The 21,274-nt window shown below is 46.2% G+C and overlaps 1 protein-coding gene across 3 annotated transcripts in view; it reads left to right on the forward strand.

The window, feature by feature from the left end:
- The window catches only part of LOC139233736 (activating signal cointegrator 1-like), a 98,277-nt gene that overhangs the window by 15,150 nt on the left and 61,853 nt on the right, over positions 1-21,274 (forward strand). The window contains exon 3 of one of the 3 annotated variants that reach the window (XM_070864198.1): positions 18,633-18,824. The exons of 1 other annotated variant lie outside the window; for it this stretch is intronic. In XM_070864198.1, the coding sequence (XP_070720299.1) occupies positions 18,717-18,824 (108 nt within the window). In that variant the 5' untranslated portion in view covers positions 18,633-18,716. Of the gene's footprint in view, positions 1-7,402; positions 7,651-18,632; positions 18,825-21,274 lie in introns of those variants that run through there. One more of the 3 variants, XR_011588207.1, reaches the window with a different exon arrangement.

The following is a 21,274-nucleotide window of genomic DNA, read 5'->3' on the forward strand; positions in this document are numbered from 1 at the left end:
AGGGATAAGGCCAGGAAGGAGTTTAGACAGGAGAATGGGAATTTTAAATTGGAGGCACTGAGGGACTGGGAGCTAATGTAGGTCAGCAAGGACAGGAGTCATAGAAACATAGAAAATAGGTGCAGGAGTAGGCCATTCGGCCCTTCGAGCCTGCACCACTATTCAATATGATCATGGCTGATCATGCAACTTTAGTACCCCATTCCTGCTTTCTCTCCATACCCCTTGATCCCTTTTGCTGTAAGGGCCACATCTAACTCCCTTTTGAATATCTCTAACGAACTGGCCTCAACAACTTTCTGTGGTAGAGAATTCCACAGGTTCACAATTCTCTGAGTGAAGAAGTTTGAGCAGGACTTGGTGAAAGGTAGGGGCAGCAGAGTTTTGGATGAGCTGAAGTTTATGAAGGATGTGAGGCCGGACAGGAGACTATTAAAATGTCGAATCTGGAGATGACCAAGGCAGTGGAGGAGGCAAGCAATGTTATGGGGATAGAATCGGCAGTCTTTGTGATGGAGAGTGTGAAGTTGGAAGCTCCACTTGGGATCTAATAGAGCATCGAGATTGTGACAGAGATGATTACCATGGAGGAGGATAAGTGTGAGGTAAACTGTCAGTTACTGCAGAGAGGATGAGGCGGGTTAATGCACCATGGTAACAGTCAGAGGATGTCATTTGTCACTTTGGTTTGTGTTATGTTCAGAATAACTCCACAAGACTGTATATTGTAAGCTCAAACTGTTGTGACCTTGGTCTCTTTAATGTAACTCCAGAGTGAGGAAGCAGCATAGTAGACTGCCTTTTATACCTGCTTGCACAGGGTGTGCAGGTGACCCTTGGGTCCCTTTTGTTTGGTCTGCTTTGGTGCTGTGGCAGAGATGGAAACCTGATTGAAGAGATTCAAACATGGCATTGCAGGACAGATGGGAGTTGAGTACACATTCAAGGACTTTGGAGATGAGAGAGGGATAAACGTGTTTTTTTTAAAAAGAGGTGCTGATATTGGCAGTTTTGAAAGGAAAGGGAACAGTACTTGAGAAGAGAGCCATATTTACAATGTCCGTTAGCACGGGGGGGAAGAAGGGAAAGTGTTTCAAAGCTCGGGCAGGGAAGTGGTTTGGCCAGGCGGGGGCAGGCAGCAGTTGCAGCTGAACGGTTTCAGTCTTACTGACAAACATGTCCTTGAGCACCTCGCACTTGTTGGAGGTGGGGAGAGGGAGGGGTTTAAGGAGATGGCTAGTCGTGAAGAAAAGAAGCTGGGGTTATCTGTTCTCTCCGGGTTGATCCCTGAGATGGTGGGTGGTTTAGGCAGCAGAGAGGCCCAATAGCGATGATGTGATCCAGCTCGATCTAGTGATGGATGGCGAGATTAGTTAGGTGCCAAATATGCTAAAGTCTGCACCCTTGAAACTTGAGGGAGCAAAGATGTGGGCCAGACCCAGGGGATCGTTTGGGATGGGAGAGAGCAAAGGGGTTACTGGGCACGAGGGCATCATCCTGCGCATTTTGGCTGCCGCTTCAGACCCGAGCCTTTTACCTCTTTTACACTTCCTTCTCCTGCTTTTTCTCTCTTTCCCTCCCTTGTCAATGTCTAACGTGTTGGAAGACCATTGTGAAGCGCCTTGGGACGTTTTACTTCGTTAAAGGCGCTCTATGAATAAAAGTTATTACTATTATAAAAGGTAGACTTGAGAAGTAGTTCAGCAGATCAACGGCTGCAGAATACGTGTGGTAAATGGAGAGCCATAGTCTAGGCAGTTAGGATATAGAGCGTGCAATTGTAAGTAACTGAGAGGAAGCTTATGTTCGAGGAAGGAAGTGGGGTTGGAAGGGATTAGAGGGATATAGATAGTGAGGGCGACAAGGAGGTGGTTGCAGATGGTGCTCTGTGATCAAGGCCATGAGAGCACTAATTTCCTAATGCATTGTATGGGTTTTATCAGATACAGTCAGACAACAACTGCTAATACGCATTTTGCTTTTGTTAAGTGCAAAAAGCTTAAAAGCTTTTGAAAGGCGATTGCAGTAGATTTGCTCGCGAATGAGTCTGGGGAAAGCAGCTCGGTTTATTTTCAAAGCTTTTCTTCCAGCTGTTTGAGTAATCAAACAAATGGAGAATGATTCAGGGTCAATGAGCTAATTATTCAGTCCCAGCAAATGTGGAGTAGAGCAGCTGGTCATCTTTGTTGTGGACACAGCTTTGCTCCAGAGTAGGGTTCGGCCCTGACTCCAGGCTTTTATACTGCTAGTTTACTGTCCATGCAAAACAGGAATCGCTTTGGCGACACTTAACTGGCAATATCCTGCAAATCCCCTGGGAGGACAGACACACCAACGTTAGTGTCCTCGATCAGGCCAGCATCGAAGCACTGACCACACTTCTCAGTCTTCCTCGCTGCCATGCTCCATCTCAGAATCAGCAAGCTCCACGCTGGAGTGGAACTAAACTACAGAACCAGTGGGAAGCTGTTTAACCTTCGTCGTCTCCAGGCTAGGTCCAAGATCACCCCAACCTCTGTCATTGAGCTGCAGTACATAGATGACGCCTGCGTCTGCACACATTCAGAGGCTGAACTCCAGGATATAGTCGATGTATTCACTGAGGCATGTGAAAGTATGGGCCTTACACTTAACATCCGTAAGACAAAGGTCCTGCACCAGCCTGTCCCCGCCCCACAGCACTGCCCTCCAATCATCAAGATTCACGGCGCGGCCCTCGACAACGTGGACCATTCCCCATACCTCGGGAGCCTCTTATCAACAAAGGCAGACATTGATGCGGAGATTCAACATCGCCTCCTGTGTGCCAGTGCAGCCTCCGATACGAGAGCCACAGTGCCTGTCACAGGTGGGACAGACATTCGCCAAGGGAAGGGTTGGGTGGGGCTGGTTTGCCGTGCGCTCCTTCCGCTGCCTCCGAGGCATGGACGATGTATAGAAGGCACCTCAAGTCGCTGGATGTGTAGATACTGGATTCTTTTCCCTTCAATCTGTTTCAGCGAATTCACTGACACACGAACACTTTTAGTCTTGGCAACATAAGACCTTTATTAGAGATTCTCCGGCCGGGACCTGTTAAGATGAAGGGAACACCCTCGATTTGAGCCTGTCCACCTCTCTCTTGACAAGTCCCGTAACAGTACAAAAGCTCAATATTTATACATTGTTACAGCAGAACATATTTGAGTGACACTCAGTTTATACAATCATTGGTCGACTTCCCCCATAGCATACCCAATTGCAGGCTAACAACTCTCCAAATAGGGCGGGCTCCAGAGATGTGTTTATAGTTTCGTTTTACATAGCATTTCCCTATTTTACGGCTGGTTATAGCAGCCTCTCGTCTGACTCGTGCCTGACTTTGCTTTTCGCGTAACTCGTGTTTGACCACAACTCTGAGGTGCCCCTTTTTGTGTCGACATTGCAAATATCGCAGCTTGACGTTTTCTTTTAGCTATCTTCCCATGATCCTTTTCAACTGACACATTCACCAAAGCTATCTTCCCATGATCCTTTTCAACTGACACATTCACAACTCATCTATTCACATTCTCAGATGTATATCACCAACGATGTCTCCGCAAGATCCTGCAAATCCCCTGGGAGGACAGGCACACCAACATCAGTGTCCTCGTCCAGGCTAACACCCCCAGTTTTGAAGCTCTGACCACACTCGATCAGCTTCGCTGGGCAGGCCACATAGTTCGCATGCCAGATATGAGACTCCCTAAGCAAATGCTTTATGCGGAGCTCCTTTGTGTAAATGAGCCAAAGGAGAACAGCAGAAACGTTACAAGGACACCCTCAAAGCCTCCCTGGTAAAGTGCGACATCACCACTGACACCTGGGAGACCCTGGCCGAAGACCGCCCTAGGTGGAGAAAGTGCTTCCGGGAGGGCGCTGAGCACCTCGAGTCTCATCGCCGAGAGCATGCAGAAACCAAGCGCAGGCAGCGGAAGGAGCGTGCGACAAACTAATCCCACCCACTCCTTCCCTCAACCACTGTCTGCCCCACCTATGACAGAGACTGTAATTCCCGTATTGGACTGTTCAGTCACCCTGAAACATTTTTAGAGTGGAAGCAAGTCTTCCTCGATTCCGAGGGACTGCCTATGATGATGATAGATGCGTACTTTCAAAATAATTTCTAGTTTTCGTATTTTACCTCCTCGTTCAGTGGCAAAATCTCATTCTGGGATGTGGTCACTTCCCTCTGATACCCTGTCTAAGTGACCATTCCGAAGCCCGTGCAGTCAGCACTGCTGAAACCATCAGAGGCATACCAGACCCACCTTCACCCAGCCTGTATGTACTTCCGACAACAACTTGTATTTATGTAGCGCCTTTAACGTAGTGAAACGTCCCAAGGCGTTTCATAGCAGTGTTATGAGATAAAAAATTTGACGCCGAGCCGCATAAATTAGCGCAGGTGACCAAAAGCTTGGTCAAAGAGGTAGGTTTTAAGAAGCATCTTGAAGGAAGAAAGAGAGGTAGAGAGGTTTAGGCAGGGAGTTCCAGAGCTTGGGGCCCAGGCAACAGAAGGCACGGCCACCGATGGTTGAGCGATTACAATCGGGGATACTCGAGGGCAGAATTAGAGACAAACATCTCGGGGCGGGCGGCGGGTTGGGGGGCGGGCGGCTGTTGTGGGGCTGCAGGAGATTACAGAGATAGGGAGAGGTGAGGCCATGGAAGGATTTGAAAATAAGGAGGGTTTTGTGGATAGAGTCAAGAGCAAGAACTTTGGGTCAGGGTGGTTTCCCCCTAACCTGGGCCCAGAAGCTACCAATGCAGCTCCTCCACTGGTTCCTTCATTGAGACTGCAATCTGTGTACAAGGCACCTTAAGTTGTCCAACGGTGCCATGTTACAAGCATTCAGAGGACTTGCAAATAGTACATGAACTGTTGCTGGAAGGGTTCAATTCGCGCATCTAAAATTGCTATCTGATGCACTCAACAGTTCTATTTGCAAAAACAGTTAGATGTGCCGCAAAACTTAAATACATTTTTTTCCAGTTTAGACAGGAATGGAATGAATTATATTAAAAATTAAAAACCCAGCAGTTGGGCATTGGGGTTAGAATTCAGGGAAACTCCCGCATGGGTGGATTCGAATTCCTTTCTGTGTCATCTTGCATCATTCTGCAGCTAGAGGGATGGAGTTATCATGGCGTGGTGACCAGAAATACTCATGGTTTGTATTGAACCCATCGTGCCTCTGGGATGAAGGAATGGCGAGGTTGCTCTATGTTTCTGGGCGTTGCTGGGCAGCTTCCATTTTGTCTCACGGAGCAACGCTGTCTTTTCAGGGCCCAAACTAAATATTGACGAGTTGCTCTGTGTAATTCCCAAATTGTTTTCTCTCCTCCCACCGTACATCCTTTATCGGCCAGTAGGGGCTGCTCACAACTTGCTGCCGAATGCTTCCGTCCTGCCTTATATTTACATTAGTGATAAAACCGAATAATGTTTAACTCTGGGCGGAACCCAAGAACTATGAATTCGATAGATTCTGGGAACTCATTGTACTTGTAAGCACTGAAGCAAACATGTTAAGAGAAAGGTAATACGTCAGCTGTGGCTCAGTGGGTCGTGCTCTCGCCTCTTGAATCAGTCGGTTGTGGGTTCAAGTCCCATTCCAGAGATTTGAGCACAAAGAAATCTAGGCTGACACTCCAGTGCAGTGCTGAGGGAGTGTTGCACTGTTGGAGGTACCATCTTTTGGATGAGACGTTAAACCGAGGTCCCGTCTGCTCTCTCAAGTGGATGTAAAAGATCCTGTGGCACTATTTCGAAAAAGAGTAGGGGAGTTATCCCCGGTGGCCTGGCCAATATTTATCCCTCAATCAACATCACAAAAACAGATTATCCGGTCATTATCACATTGTTGTTTGTGGGAGCTTGCTGTGCGCAAATTGGCTGCTGTGTTTCCCACATTACAACAGTGACTACACTCCAAAAATACTTCATTGGCTGTAAAGCGCTTTGAGACGTCCGGTGGTTGTGGAAGGCGCTATATAAATGCAAGTCTTTCTTTCCTTGAGCAACTGCAAAGGTTTTTTGTGTACATTCTGTTTCTTCTCCTTCTCATTTCACCGCTCCACACTTTGCCACCACCGATGGGGTTAGCCCCCGCCTCCCCTCCCCCCCCCCCCCGGGTGAAGAATGGCCATTTGGATGAGCTGCCAACTTTTTGGTTTGATTTACCAATGTTAGATGGCGTTGAGGTACAGCCATGATGCAGTAGAATGACTGAGTAGGCCCGACGGGCTAAATGGCCTACTCTTCCTTGAATGACCCATCATCATTATAGGCAGTCCCTCGAAACAAGGATGACTTGCTTCTACGCCAAAAAAGGATGAGTTCACAGGTGTTTGAATGAAGGACCTAATATTCCAGATCCCGAACTACAACCTGAAGGGTGGAAGATGCCTGTGCGTAGATTTTGTTAACGTATGGTGGCCATGGCACACCAGTCACCACACAGGCTTGACAGAGCTAGGTCTTGGTCCAGTGGCAAGGGTTAACCAGGACGACTGGAGACCAGCTCTGCTGCACGGACCTAGTGCACACACATGTCGCAATGTGGGCTGGCCCGTGCTGCCCCTGGGCCCTCGCCTCTCCTGGGCCCCGATCACATCCCTCTACAATCTCTCGCCGCTCCTTCGACCCGACCTCGCCGCTCCTGCTGTACCTGCCCACGCTCCAATCACCTTGGTGACGTCCCTCATTGCTGCCGTCGCCCTCCTGCACCAGCCCGCGCTGTACCTTGCCGTGGTACGCCTCCACGCTGCTCCTGGGCCGCCGCTCGCTGCTCCTTTTATGGCCCCGACCTGCAGCTGGTGTTCTCACGCAGGTTGGAGCTTCCACGCTGCTCCCGAATGACCCAGTATGTGTAGGACTGACCAACTATTAGGAGAATTACAGTAAAGCACGGAGTAGACGCCACGGGCTGTTAGGAAGACCCGACTGCAGCTGATTTGTTGTGATGAAACTTATTGGACGCAGCCATACTTTTCCTAATGTTTAAATAGCAGCCTTGGAGTCACTCCCAGATATCTTTTATATCCTGTCTGTGTATTTTCCATTCGCTTTGAATGGTGTTAACAGCGGATACACTTTGTGTTCTTGGACTTGGTTGCAATGTGCTGAGTGCCTGTTGCTAAATGCCGGGCCTCTGCAAACTGTTGACAGGAAAAAAAATGCCCTCGACTTTTCGGTGCAAACTACATGAGACAACGCGGCTGATCTCTGTCTCCCTGGCTGCCTTTGTCTGCATTTTGTCATGTTCTGTTGGTGAGCCAGTGGCCCAGTGTTGATTTGAGGTTTGTACACTGTATCCAGTCACTGCTCAGCTCCCCTGGTGTCCTAATTGAATGTTTGTAAGTGCTGCCAGCGGTTACTTTGATAGCGCTGTCTGTCTGAGTGATGCTTGGGCAGGAATGTCAGCTCACTTCTTGCGCCTGTGATTTGAGATTTTATTGGGGTTGAAATTGGAGCTTTTCGTGCACGACCCAGTTCCAGGGAATGTGGAATCGAAATGGCTTCGCAAGAGTGCAAGTCAAACAGAAAAGTCAGAAGTGTGATGGAGCTAAATGATACGATGTGAAGGAATGATATGAAGTGCTGCTGAGACCTGATGAGTGAGAGTGAGTGCACATTAAGGGCTATCAGTTGGTTCAGAAAGTCTCGTGTGGCAAGAGAGCTATAAAAGATGTGTCGTCTCTTCTCTGGAAATGGAAATCGGAGCAGCTGATAAATCAACGACTTTTTTTTGTCACCAGCTGGTTACATTACAGCTTTACTGCATTTTCAAAATGATTCTGGCAGCGAAGGGAATAGCTGTCAGATTTGTGGCCAGGAATCGTGCCTTCTGCCTAGCTAAAGGCTTCAGAGGCCTCAGCCCAGCTGTTTGTCGTGGGAGGGGTGGCACGGATGGGGAGTCACATTGTTGCGGGAGCTTGGGGTAAATATGGGCAAGGCAGCCTGTTACCGCTCTGCTCTGTTAACCTGTATTTTAATAACTTCTCAAGCTGTCACTTGGCAGCGGGTAGAATTGACTTCCATTTTGGTGAATAGGCAGTCGTTTTTAAACGCCAATGTGTGTCGCCCTCCTTGAAGAACAGGTTGTCGTACTGTGCGTGCTCGCTGCCGTTTGTTTTTGCAGGGTGAGTCTTGATGTGTCTATCGCAGCATTTGCAGTCCTTGTTTGCCGGTTCGGGACTGAAGCAGAATGGCAGGTTCTCCTGTGTGCGCTTCAAAGTGAACCTGCCTCGCTTCTGTTGGCTGCCCCACGATTCAGTTTATAGTAACAACGGCACTGTAGTGTTTGCAAGCCCTCATCATCATAGGCAGTCCCTGGAAACGAGGATGACTTGCTTCCACGCCAAAAAAGGATGAGTTCACAGGTGTTTCAATGAAGGACCTAATATTCCAGGTCCTGAACTACATCCTGAAGATGCCTGTGGTGGATTTTTTTAACGTGGGGTGGCCGTTGCACACCAGCCACCACACGGGCTTGACAGAGCTAGGTCTTGGTCAATTACACAGGACGACTGGAGACCAGCTCTGCTGCACGGACCCAGTGCGCACACATATCGCAGTGTGGGCTGGCCCGTGCATCCCCTGGCCCCGAACTCACGCCTCTCCTGGGCCCCAATCACATTCCTCCAGTCTCTCGCCACTCCTGCTGTGTCTGCCCACGCTCCAATCACCGACCTGGACCTTGATGATGTCACTATTCGCAGCAATCGCCCTCCTGCACCAGCTGGCGCTGCTCCCTGGCGTGGTCTCCACACTGCTCCCAGGCCATCGCACCTTTTATGGCCCCGACCTACCACTTTGCAAGCAGTGAAATATTGTGTGGCATCCTAGTTTCTCATATTTGGACTATCGCCATTTGGCAACATAAAAAAACTTAGATCTGATCATTTGGTAGGTCATAACCGTTTGTCACCGTTTAAAAGAAGATTAATTCTGAATCGAAGACTTTCATTAAACGTGATACCAAAAAAATCCACCATTTTATTGAATAGCCCTACTTGGAAAGTGGATGCATGGGTAGACAAAGCCATTAAAAAAAGGTTATTTTGTGAGTTTTAGTAGTAGGGCACAGAATGAAGGTAAATGTGCCCTAGTAATGGTTAAATCATAGAATACTGTGCAATTTTCAGCAGCGCCTCGCAGAAAGGACATAAAACTGTCGACAGTGCAGCGTAGATTCACCAAGATGAAGCAAGGGGTGCGATACAGTAGTTGAGAGAGAGACTGGAGATACTGAGACTATTCTCGCTGAAGCAGAGCAGACCAAGAAGTCCTTGAGGCATTTAAAAAGAAATTATGAATGATTTTGCTAAGGAATTGGGGGGCGGGGGGGTGGGGGTGGAAAGCTGAGCAGTCAAGTGACCAGAAAGCATCAATTTCAAATTGCCAGCGAGGTTAGAGCGATTTGAGCGGTTCTATAATCTAATGTTCTGTGATCGGAACTTACAATGCAGTTAAGCAGTCGACCGATGCCGTCTGTGTGAAGGTTGTAATTACTTCTATGTTGTAAGTTTTATTTTAGACAAACAGGTTTCTCTTCTGTTGCTCCACTTTCAAGAGCAGGCCGCCCAGGATGGATATTTGGAGGTCACAATAATTAAAATGGAACTTGATTAAGTGGATAATTCCCTAATTGAGTAGATACTGAAAGCAGCATTAATGATTAGGGAGTGTCTGCCTTGCTTCAGCATTGGAACACTTGACTCTGAATCAGAAGATTGCGGATTCAAGCCCAGGGACTTAAGCAAATAATCCAGGCCGACACTTCTTGCAGTACTGAGGGAGTGCTACACTGTCAGGTGTGCCTCTGAATGAGATGTTAACCGGAGACCCCGTCTGTTTACTCAAGTGGACCTAAAGGATCCAATGACTCTGAGAAGACGAGCAGGGGGGATTTGCTAGCATCATGGCAAACCTCTATCCCTTAACCAACACCAGAACAGGTTGCCTGATCATTTACCTCATTGCCGAGTGCTGGACCTTGCTGTGTGCAGATTTGTTGCTGGGTTTGCCTACACGACAACACTAACTGCACTACAAAAGTACTTCAGTGCCTGCAAGGTGGCTTGGGACATCCCGAGGATGCGATTGGTGGCCGTGCCTTCAACTGCCTGGGCCCTAAGCTCTGGAACTCCCTCCCTAAACCTCTCCGTCTCTCTCTCTCTCTCTTATAAGACGCTCCTTAAAACCTACCTCTTTGACCAAACCTTTTGTCACCTGTCCCAATATCTCTTTATGTGGCTCGGTGTCAAAAGTTGTCTGATAATGCTCTGATGAAGTGCCTTTGGGACATTTTTCAATGTTAAGGGCGCTATATAAATGCAAGTTGTTATTTGAACAATCCTGCACGATTATCTGATCGTATATTCCTTCGAACAATTAAGTATAAAGTTTTGATGAGAAATGTCAGCCCACGATCTTTCGAGGTTCTATCTTTATTACACAAATTTATCATTTAGAGATAAAGAAAAGAGACGAGAGACAGCACCTTTCCTGAAAGCAGTCAGGCAATTCTGCACACACGGGGAAGATAAATCGGCGGTGATGGAGGATGTAGTATCTTGAGTGGGACAACCATGCTATGAAGGAATAGAGAATTCTGACAAATGATGTTCCATTGTGAAGAGCAACAATAAATGGTTTGAGTGACAGTGCGGCTTGAAATTGTTATCTTTCTGTTTAGCTATCTGTCAATCATTTTCCTCAATTTATGATGTCTGGAAGGCAAAGTGCTCAGGGTATTGCTTTGCTATGTGATGTGTTGCTGCTATATTCCTTGAGCAGTACTGTCTGAAGTGTGTAACCCCAATTAATTTCTTAATACTCGCTCAACCTAACTTGCCCTCGCATAAAGGCACACGTTCGTGGGTGAAGCCAGCTCATTTGTGCAGCTCTGCGCTGATGAATTGAGGTTGAAACCAAAAGCTTCAGAGGACTTAAGTAGTCTTGTGTGCATTCACCTTCTCATAGCTCAGTGCAGAGCTGTGTTTCAAGTGGTATGTTCCTTCCTCCCCACCCTTGCTGCTGTGACCTAGAAAATGAGGGCGGTTCATCGGGAATGTTTCGAGAAATTAATTAAGTGGTTCAAAGCATGCAGACAGACTGGCAGCAAGGTGTCTCCTCTCTGCACTGTGCTACGTGTAATTTACTGGCTGTTCTTGATACAACGTTTGAAACAGCTGCAGAATGTAAGGCAAACAGCTTGGACTGAAATCTGGAATGATGCACTGGGAATTAAATAAGGGGAGAGCCAAGAGATATGGGATCATTATTTGTTACTGGATTATTGTAAGCACAAAGTGTAGATTGTACATAACATTTGTTTGGGGGCTGATTTATGTTTTTGAAGCTTCCACCTTGTCATAAATCCAGATTGTGTCCTTTCCCCTTCAATCCACATTTCCGCTCGTGCAAGGAATGGTGTGTCAGAAAAATTATCCACAACTTCACTGCCAATGTTGTCATGCTTGCCTCATGGAATTCGTGTAGGCTGAGGCACACACGCTTATTCCTCTCAGTTTAAGTAGAGTATTTATGGTCGAGGTTCTTTGAATCCGTACCCTGGGTGTGTCCCCTCTGATTATCAGTGGCCCATCACCTGCAAGTTCCCCTCCAAGTCGCACACCATCCTGACTTGGTAGTATATCATCGTTCCTTCATTGTCGCGTCAAAATCCTGGAACTCCCTCCCTCTCAGCACTGTGGGAGCACCTTCACTACACGGGACTGCAGCGGTTCAAAAAGGCGGTGTGAGCTGTGAGAGGGACGCAAGGAGGCTGCAGGGTGACTTGGACAGGTTAGGTGAGTGGGCAAATGCATGGCAGATGCAGTATAATGTGGATAAATGTGAGGTTATCCACTTTGGGGGCAAAAACGCAAAGACAGAATATTATCTGAATGGCGGCAGATTAGGAAAAGGGGAGGTGCAACAAGACCTGGGAGTCATGGTACACCAGTCATTGAAAGTTGGCATACAAAGATACAGCAGGCAGTGAAGAAGGCAAATGGTATGTTGGCCTTCATAGCTAGGGGATTTGAGTATAGGAGCAGGGAGGTCTTACTGCAGTTGTACAGGGCCTTAGTGAGGCCTCACCTGGGATATTGTGTGCAGTTTTGGTCTCCTAATCTGAGGAAGGACGTTCTTTCGATGGAGGGAGTGCGGCGAAGGTTCACCAGACTGATTCCCGGGATGGCAGGACTGACATATGAGGAGAGACTGGATCAACTGGGCCTGTATTTAGCAGGATGAGAAGGGATCTCATAGAAACATATAAGATTCTGACGGGACGGGACAGGTTAGATGCGGGTAGAATGTTCCCCATGTTGGGGAAGTCCAGAACCAGGGGACACAGTCTTAGGATAAGGGGTAGGCCATTTAGGACTGAGATGAGGAGAAACTTCTTCACTCAGAGTTGTTACCCTGTGGAATTCCCTGCCGCAGAGAGTTGTTGATGCCAGTTCATTGGATATATTCAAGAGGGAATTAGATATGGCCCTCATGGCTAAGGGGATCAAGGGGTATGGAGAGAAAGCAGGAAAGGGGTACTGAGGGAATGATCAGCCATGATCTTATTGAATGTTGGTGCAGGCTCGAAGGGCCGAATGACCTACTCCTGCACCTATTTTCTAAGTTTCTATGTTTCTCACCACCACCTTCTCAAAGGCAATTAGGGATGGTCAATAAATGCTGGTCTTGCCAGTGACATCCACATCCCATGAACAAATATAAAAAAACTATTTACCTCTAACCAATTGGATCTAATTTTAAGGTGATGTTCCTTTGTTCTGGATTCCTCCACCAGAGGAAATAGTTTCTGTGTATCTACCCTACTGAATCCCATTAGGATTTTAACTGCCTCAATTAGATCACCCCTCAACCTTCTAAACTCCGAAGTATACAAACCAAGTTTATACAACCTGTCCTCGTAATTTAACCCTCGAAGCCCCGGTGTTGTTCTGATGAATCTGCCCTGCACTCCCTCCAAGGCCAGTATATCTTTCCTGAGGTGCAGTGTCTAGAACTGAATGCTGTTACTCCAGATGGGGTCTGACAAGGCTACAACTGAAGCATGACTTCCTCCCCTTTACATTCCAGCCCCCTTGAGAGAAAGGCCAACATCCCAGCAGCTTTTTTAATTACCTTTTGTCTGCTATCTTTCAGTGATTTGTGTACTTGGACACCCAGATCCCTTTATTCCTCTACAATTCCTAGTCTCTCACCATTCAGAAAATATTATTAATAATTTTAACTTTTATTTATATAGCGCCTTTAATGTAGTAAAATGTCCCACAGCAGTGCTACAAGACAAAACAGATACATTTGTCACTGAGCCACTAAAGAAGATATTACGGCAGATGACCAAAAGCTTGGTGAAAGAGGTAGGTTTTAAGAAGCGTCTTAAAGGAGGGACGAGAGGCAGAGAGGTTTAGGGAGGGAGGTCCAGAGTTTCGGGACCAAACGGCTGAAGGCCGTCCACCGATGGTTGAGCAGTTAAAATGAGGGCTGTTCAAGAGGCCAGAATTGCCTTTCCTGGATCCAAGCTGGATGAGATTTTTACAGCTCATGGTCTTAAATTCAAATTCTTACATTTTTTTCAAACAACACAAGGTGGGAATTTACTGCGGAGAAATATCAGATTATTTGAACTAAGCAACTTAAAATTAAGAGCACAGATGTAGTTTATAAAACTGCTTTTACCACATTCACTATTCAAAAGACCTTTCCAGTTGAAGGCAAGTTTTTTTTCAATGGCTGTGTAGCATGTTGCGAGGCAGTAGCAGAGCAATGTGTTAGAATGGCAGTGACAATTGTATGTCTTGAGTCAGCAATGGTTACAGATGCCGCTAACAGATCGGCTATGATATTAAAAAGGACTTCAAAAAGCATTCACTCTGGAGTATTCAAATGATGGTACTCCAGGTATTAAAAAGAGCCAAGTACCTGCTTCTACATACCTAGTTCCATCTGTTAAGAACATAAGAAATAGGAGCAGGCGTTGGCCATATGGTCCCTCGAGCCAGCTCCGCCATTTAATACGATCATGGCTGATCCGATCGTGGACTTCTGTCCACTTCCCTGCCCGCTTCCCATAACCTCTTAATCCCTTATCGGTTAAGTCTTATCTCTTGAGTAACATCGGTTCTTTAAAATTAATACAGAAAAGTGAGCACTGTGTTCTCTAGCCAAATAAGTAATAATTCAGTAGAGTGACAAGTTAAAAAGTGAGCCAAGAATCCACTCAATTCCATGTTTACTTACATTTAGTGGCCTTACACAGCATTGCAGAATTAACTTCTCCTCTTCTCGATTTCTATTCTATTTGGTCCCATTTGTAACTATACGAAGCCTGCCAAACCAAGAGCTTGGTTCGTATCCCCTGCTTTCTTTCCTCTCCTGGATGTACTGACTCATGCTGGCAGATCGCTCCACAGGGTTCCACTCTTTCCAAGGGCTTGTGTGAGCTTAAACAGTGAGCATCAGCAGGCTATTGGCAGGGCTTCCCTCCTGACAGTCACACGTGCTCCTTCTCCAGCAGGGCCGCGATCAGGACTGGCTTCTCACTTGGCTCAGTGAGCTCTATACAAGTGACCAGGTTTATGCCCCACTGAGATTAGCGGACGCAGCAAAGACTTTTTGAGAGAAGCTTTACTCTGCCATTGTCTGTACTCCTCTTCGCAACCTCAGTGCTAGCATTAACATCTTGGTGAGTGCAAAAGTTTATCCTCATAACACCCTCCCAACTTTCCCCTTCAACAACGAAAATCTGAATATAGCCCAGATATTGTTGGAGATTTTATCTGTGGAATAATACGTTGCTACGATAGAAGGAAAGATCTGCATTTACGTAGCACCTTTCATGACCTGCGGACATTCCACAACTAATGCATTACCGTTAAAGTGTAGTCACTGTTGTAATGTAGGAAACGCGGCAGCAAGATCCCAGAAACAGCAATGAAATAATGACTAGATAATCGGTTTAGTGATATTAGTTGAAGGATAAATATTGTCTAGGACACCGGGGAGAACGCCCCTGCTCCTCTTCGAAATATTACTGTGGGATCTTTAACATCCACCCGAGAGAGCAGACGCGGCCTCGGTTTAATGACTCATCTGAAAGAAGGCACTGGAGTGTCAGCCTAGATTTATATGCTCAAGTCCCTGGAGTGGGACTTGAACCCACAACCTTCCGACTCAGAGGTGATGTTCCTCTGTCTACTGCCCTTAAAAACAGATATAACGTTGTCAGTGTGTTAACACTTGTAAAACAGTGGACCGAGGAATTCTCTGCTAATGTTGCCAACGGCGTTATAAAATCAGCAGAAAAACCTTGTATGATGGTGCTGTAGGATTGAGCAGCTGACTCATTTATAGATTTATTTCTTGATGGGTTCTGGATGCCTGATGTGTCGGGGGAGGGGATCGAGTGGAGCTGTATGAAAGCAGAAGAGATATTGGAAGGTACGTTGCCTGAGGTCATTCTCCTGCACAATCCAGTGACTGACCTCGGTAGCATTGACTTGAAAGTCAATTAGAATGGTGACCCTCTTTGCCAGGGAGTGTGTGTGTACCTGTGTGTAAGTGATATAAAAGTGCTGATATAAAATTTATTGTGCTGTAGTTCCTTGTATTATGAGATAGGAATTGCTACCATAACTAACTTACTGTTATAGCTCATTCGCGCTCACAGGGCAATTCATATGTGGACCTTAACACTGCTGAGAGAATGTTGATAACTTCCCATTGAGATTAGATAACCATAGTAGTGGGCGGTGTACCATCTGGAGTTGTGTTGTGAGACACTTGTATACAGTGGTGTCAGGCAATGCCTGGAGTTGCATTGTCGAGATGCTCTTCATAGTACAATGTTGGATAATGCCTGGGCTTAGACTGAATAATCTACTTTTTATACACCGTCTAGCAAAATGAGGCACTCCCATGTTTTATGGAGTTCGTACTTTCACTTACGCAGAACAGTTCTCTAAATGGTATTGATAGTGGACCGTATCGTGAGATTTTGTGACCTGTTGAGACCCCGTGTGTATAAGGAATTAAACCAGTAGGTCTCATAAATGTGGAGCTGCAGCAACACCTTGATTTCAACACTCTCATCCTTGTTTTCAAATCCCTCCATGGCCTCGCCCCTCCCTATCCTCCAGCCAGCCCTACAACCCTCCAACATGCCTGTGCTCCTTTAATGCTGGCCTCTTGCGTATCCTCAATTTTAATCGCTCCACCATTGTGGCCATGCCTTCAGCTGCCAAAGCCCTGAGTTAATGGAATTCCCTCGTTAAACCTCTCCGCCTCTCTACCTCTCGTTCCTCCTTTTATGGCCAACCTCTTTGAGCAAGCTTTTGCTCATCTATCCTAATATCTCTTTTTGTGGCTCAGTGCAAAATTTTGTTTGCTACTGCTCCTGTGAAAAGCTTTGGGACATTTTTCGACATTCTGGATGAGCAGAAATCTTCTCCCATTCAATGTTGGGAAGAACAAAGCCATTGTTTTCGGTCCTTGCCACATACTCTGTTCCCCAGCCACTGACTCCATCCCTTTCCTTAACATTTGTCTGAGGCTGAACCACATTGTTTGCAACCTTGGTGTTGTATTTGACCCTGAAATGAGCTTCCGACCATATATCTGCGGCATAACTAAGACGGCCTATTTCTGCCTCTGCAACATCGCCCGTCTCTGCCCCTGCCTCAGCTCAGCCGCTGCCAAAACCCTCATCCATGACCTTTAGACTTGACTCTTCCAATCTTGCCACAAGTTGTACATTTTTTGAAAGTGTTATCACTGAGCCTGACCTTGTGTATTGTAATATTTAACACTGTTCCCACTCAATCCAAACTCGCGCCTTTGTGAGTAACTGTGACCTGCTGTTCACAATCTCACTTGCGACTTTCTATGTCAGTGAGAATCTAACCGCCTTGTTTCAAGTTGAAGGGCATGAGAAATCCTAATCCTCCTTGGGTTTTGTCCAATATTCAGTTCTGTGCAGTGAGTTCATGAATATTTTTTAGGTCCACTGCTAGTTTAAGCTCCACGATGCACGACAAGACAACCCTACCTGACTGGTATAGAAAGAACTTCTAAATTTGATCACAATAGTCCAGATCAGCATCGAAAGTGGCCTCAGGCATTAGATGTCCTATCTGGCCATTAGGACTGAGATGAGGAGAAACTTCTTCACTCAGAGAGTTGTTAACCTGTGGAATTCCCTACCGCAGAGAATTGTTGATGCCAGTTCATTGGATATATTCAAGAGGGAGTTAGATGTGGCCCTTACGGCGAAAGGGATCAAGGGGTATGGAGAGAAAGCAGGAAAGGGGTACTGAGGTGAATGATCAGCCATGATCTTATTGAATGGTGGTGCAGGCTCGAAGGGCTGAATGGCCTACTCCTGCACCTATTTTCTATGTTTCTATTTCAAGCTAGCACTATGACAAGTATTGATCAACTGATACAACACCTAACTAAGTGTCAGCCGTGGCTCAGTGAGCAGCACACTTGCTTCTGAGTCAGAAGGCTGTAGGTTCAAATCCCACTCCAGGAACTTGAGCACATTATTCTCGGCTGACACTCCACTGTGGGAGCGCTGCACTGTCTTTTGGATGAGACATTAAACCGAAGCTCGGTCCATGCTCTCTCAGGTGGACATAAAAGATCCCATGGCACTATTTCGAAGAAAAGCAGGAGAGTTATCCCCAGTGTCCTGGCCAATATTTATCCCTCACTCAACATAACAAAAACAAATTATCTGGTCATTATCACATTGCTGTTTGTGGGAGCTTGCTGTGCACAAATTGGCTGTCATGTTTCCTACATTACAACAGTGACTACACTCCAAAAGTACTTCATTGGCTGTAAAGCGCTTGGAGACGTCCGGTGGTCGAGAAAGGCGCGATATAAATAGAAGTCTTTCTAAATCTGCTTTGTTGGACTAAACGCATTCGAGTGCAAATTTGAATTTTGATTTGAAAAATGTTGCTTCCTGAATACCTCGATTTCTTCCCCACTTCCACCATTTGCTCACGTCGGGTAGTGTCAAGAAACTGGGTCGAATCTTTGACAGAAGGGGAGCTCCAGCCTCTTTCTATAGTTATTGAGGAAGCAAGAAGATTGTGTTGTGGTGACGGGGGAACCACACCATCCTTGTATGCATGATGGGACATGTCAAAGAATTGATCTCTTCTTGCTGATTTATAAAATGAAATGTTTGTTGAAGTGGAAATGATGACCTCAATGGAAAATTGGTGTGGAGGAGCCACTGTCCTCTACTGGGTTTTGAAACCGAATTAACTTACACTATCACACTGAGTCATTAATCTGGGTTCTTTGACTTGTTTCAGCTGTGTGCGTTAATTCAGTTCCCTGTCGGACGGGTAACACCTTCAAGCCAGTCCCTCGTGGGTGCCGTCAATCCTTGCTCAAACAAACATGAGCAAAAATGTAACAGAATTTTTTTAATTTCTTCTCAATACTTATTAAAGTTCATTGTGTACAATTCTTTAATAATGTTTGAATTTTAGAAGGAGGCCCTAATTGTGAGACTCTCTCTTTTTAAAAAAAATCTCCACCTCTGTGTGGTAAGAAGGTGGAAGTCCTTAAAGTTAATGGCCCAGAAATTCCGATCGAGGTCTGCGTGTGGACAAACTACTGAAAAAAGGAAAAAAAAATGCGCACTTACCTGAAGGTGCAGCGCCCGCTCGAACTTCCGATCCTGAGGCCTTCACTCACTGCGCGTCGGATCTTGGAGTCACATGGCTCTGGGCAGCCAATCAAGGTACAGTATTTTCTCATTCATAATAATGGGAACTCTAAGTTGGAGTTCTCATTATTATGAATGAGAAACCCCCCCCCTCCCCCCCCAAACACCCACAACACTAATAAAAATCGAAAAATACACCACATATTTAAGATTCATTTAAATTAAAGTTCTTAAAAACATTTTTCCGACTTTTTAAAAAGTTTTTTTAATTATGCCTTAAAATAAATTTACCGTAGTGGGGAGGGTTTTTAACAATAAAATGTTTTTCTAACTTTTTAAATCTGTTTTTGTGTATTTTTAAACACTGGCACCTGCGTTTTCAGGCGCAAGATTTTAAAGGACATTTGCTGGGCAAGATATTTGTAAATATCGCAAACCTTGCCCTGCAAGTGTCCTCGCTCCCGAGATGCGGATGGTCTGCCAAGCCAGAAACTTGACCGGTCGGGAAAGCCGGTTTTCAGCGCATGCGCATTGTGCGCCGAAACCCGGCTTTTCCGATGCCTTCCCGGGTCCGTAGAAACTTCATACAGGCCGGGGAACGTCGGAATTTCAGGGCCATTATTTCTAAGTCACAGAACTTGGTGGGAACCCTAAAAGAGAAGGCAAGTGCCATGTTTGGAAGTCTCCACTCTCCAAGGAAGGATGCCTGGAAGTGAAATGTTTGTGTTTGGGGAGGCGAGATTCACGAAAGCGGAAATTTTCGTTCTTGTGCAAGGTCGTCGTTCATTGCCCATCCCCAGTTGCCCTTGAGCTTGAGTGTTGGAGCTGCACCCATTCAAGTAACTGGGGCATATTCGATCGCGCTCCTGACTTGCGCCTTGCAGATGGTGGAAAAGCTTTGGGGAGTCAGGAGGTGAGACACTCGCTGCCCTCTGACCTGCTCTAGTAGCCACGGTACCTATGTGGCTGGTTCAGTATAGATTCTGGTCAATAGTGACGCCCCCAGGCTGTTGATGGTGGGAGGTTTGGCAATGGTAATACCATTGAATGTCAGTGGAAGGTAGTTAGGTTTGCTCTTGTTAGAGATGGTTACTGCTTGACACACATGCTCCTTGCCACTTATCAGCTGAAAATAGTTTGGCATAGGATGCTCCCCTGAGCAAGTAGAATCGCTGAAGAGTACAAGCAAAACAGAACATTTTTAAATCTGCATGATTGATCATCCAGTCAATAGATTTTCTTACTGAATGCATACTGATTGATTGCCGTACTCAAGCTGAAAGCATCTGGTACCAGCTAGTGCCAGTCACTGCCATAAAAATAAGATGCATACATAATTATCCTGCTGAAGGCCATTATTACCAACAAGGTATATAACGTACCATCAATAAAACCTCCCTTTTCTAGCCTGCAGACCTTTCTGAAATGGTCCTGTCACCAGGAACTCTGACCCTTGGATGTGAAGTTCCAATGGAAAGTTAACCAGCACTTGCTGAACCAGGGCTGTTGGAGTCCATTTAGGCAATGGGAAAGGGTTCTTCATAGTTCAATGCTCTTTCTGTGTCCAAGTCACACTCGTGTAGTAACGACCAGTGCAATTTTTAAAAATTCATTTTTGGCCCATGGTCGTCACTGACTAGGTTGCCATTTATTGCCCATCCCTAGGTCCTCTTGGGAAGGTGGTGGTGGGCCTTCTCAAATCCTGGCAGTCCATGTGGTGAAGCTACTCCTATAATACTATTGGGTCGAGCGTTCCAGCGCTTTTGATAATTGGAGGTCATACCAACTGGACTGAGTGACATCCTAGCAGTGTGTGCTATCTACAGGATGCACTGCAGCAACTCGCCAAGGCTTCTTTGGACTTCAAAACAGAAAGCAGTGAGTAGTGGGTAAAGGGTAGCTATTCACAATAGCAGAAGGTGGGTCGTGGTGTTCCACACGGATCAGTTGTTCACAATTTACATTAATGATACAGCACCCAAGTGTCAGTTGTGGCTCAGTTGGTATCACTCTCGCCTCTGAGTCAGAAGGTTGTGGGTTCAAGTCCCACTCCAGGAACTTGAGCACATAATTCTAGGCTGACACTCCAGTGCAGTGCTGATGGAGTGCTGCACTGTCAGAGGTGCCGTCTTTCGGATGAGACATTAAACCGAGGCCTCGTCTGCTCTCTCAGGTGGATATAAAAGATCCCATGGCACTATTTCGAAGAAGAGTTATCACCAGCGTCCTGCCCAATATTTATCCCTCAAATCAACAGAACAAAACAGATTATCTGGGTCATGACCACATTGCTGTTTGTGGGACCTTGCTATGCACAAATTGGCTGCCGCGTTTCCCACATTACAACAGTTTCCCACATTACTACTCTTGGCTGTAAAGCGCCTTGAGACATCCGGTAGTCATGAAAGGCGCTAAATAAATCCAAGTCTTTCTTTGTTCTCTTTAGCTTTAAAATTTATCTGATTTACCCAGCTTTTGGTCATCTCTTTTAGTCACAAAGACTTTGTGCCAGTCCCTTTCTTCCC

The sequence above is a fragment of the Pristiophorus japonicus genome, chromosome 21 (genome assembly GCF_044704955.1).
Source record: "Pristiophorus japonicus isolate sPriJap1 chromosome 21, sPriJap1.hap1, whole genome shotgun sequence".
Lineage (NCBI taxonomy): Eukaryota > Metazoa > Chordata > Chondrichthyes > Pristiophoridae > Pristiophorus > Pristiophorus japonicus.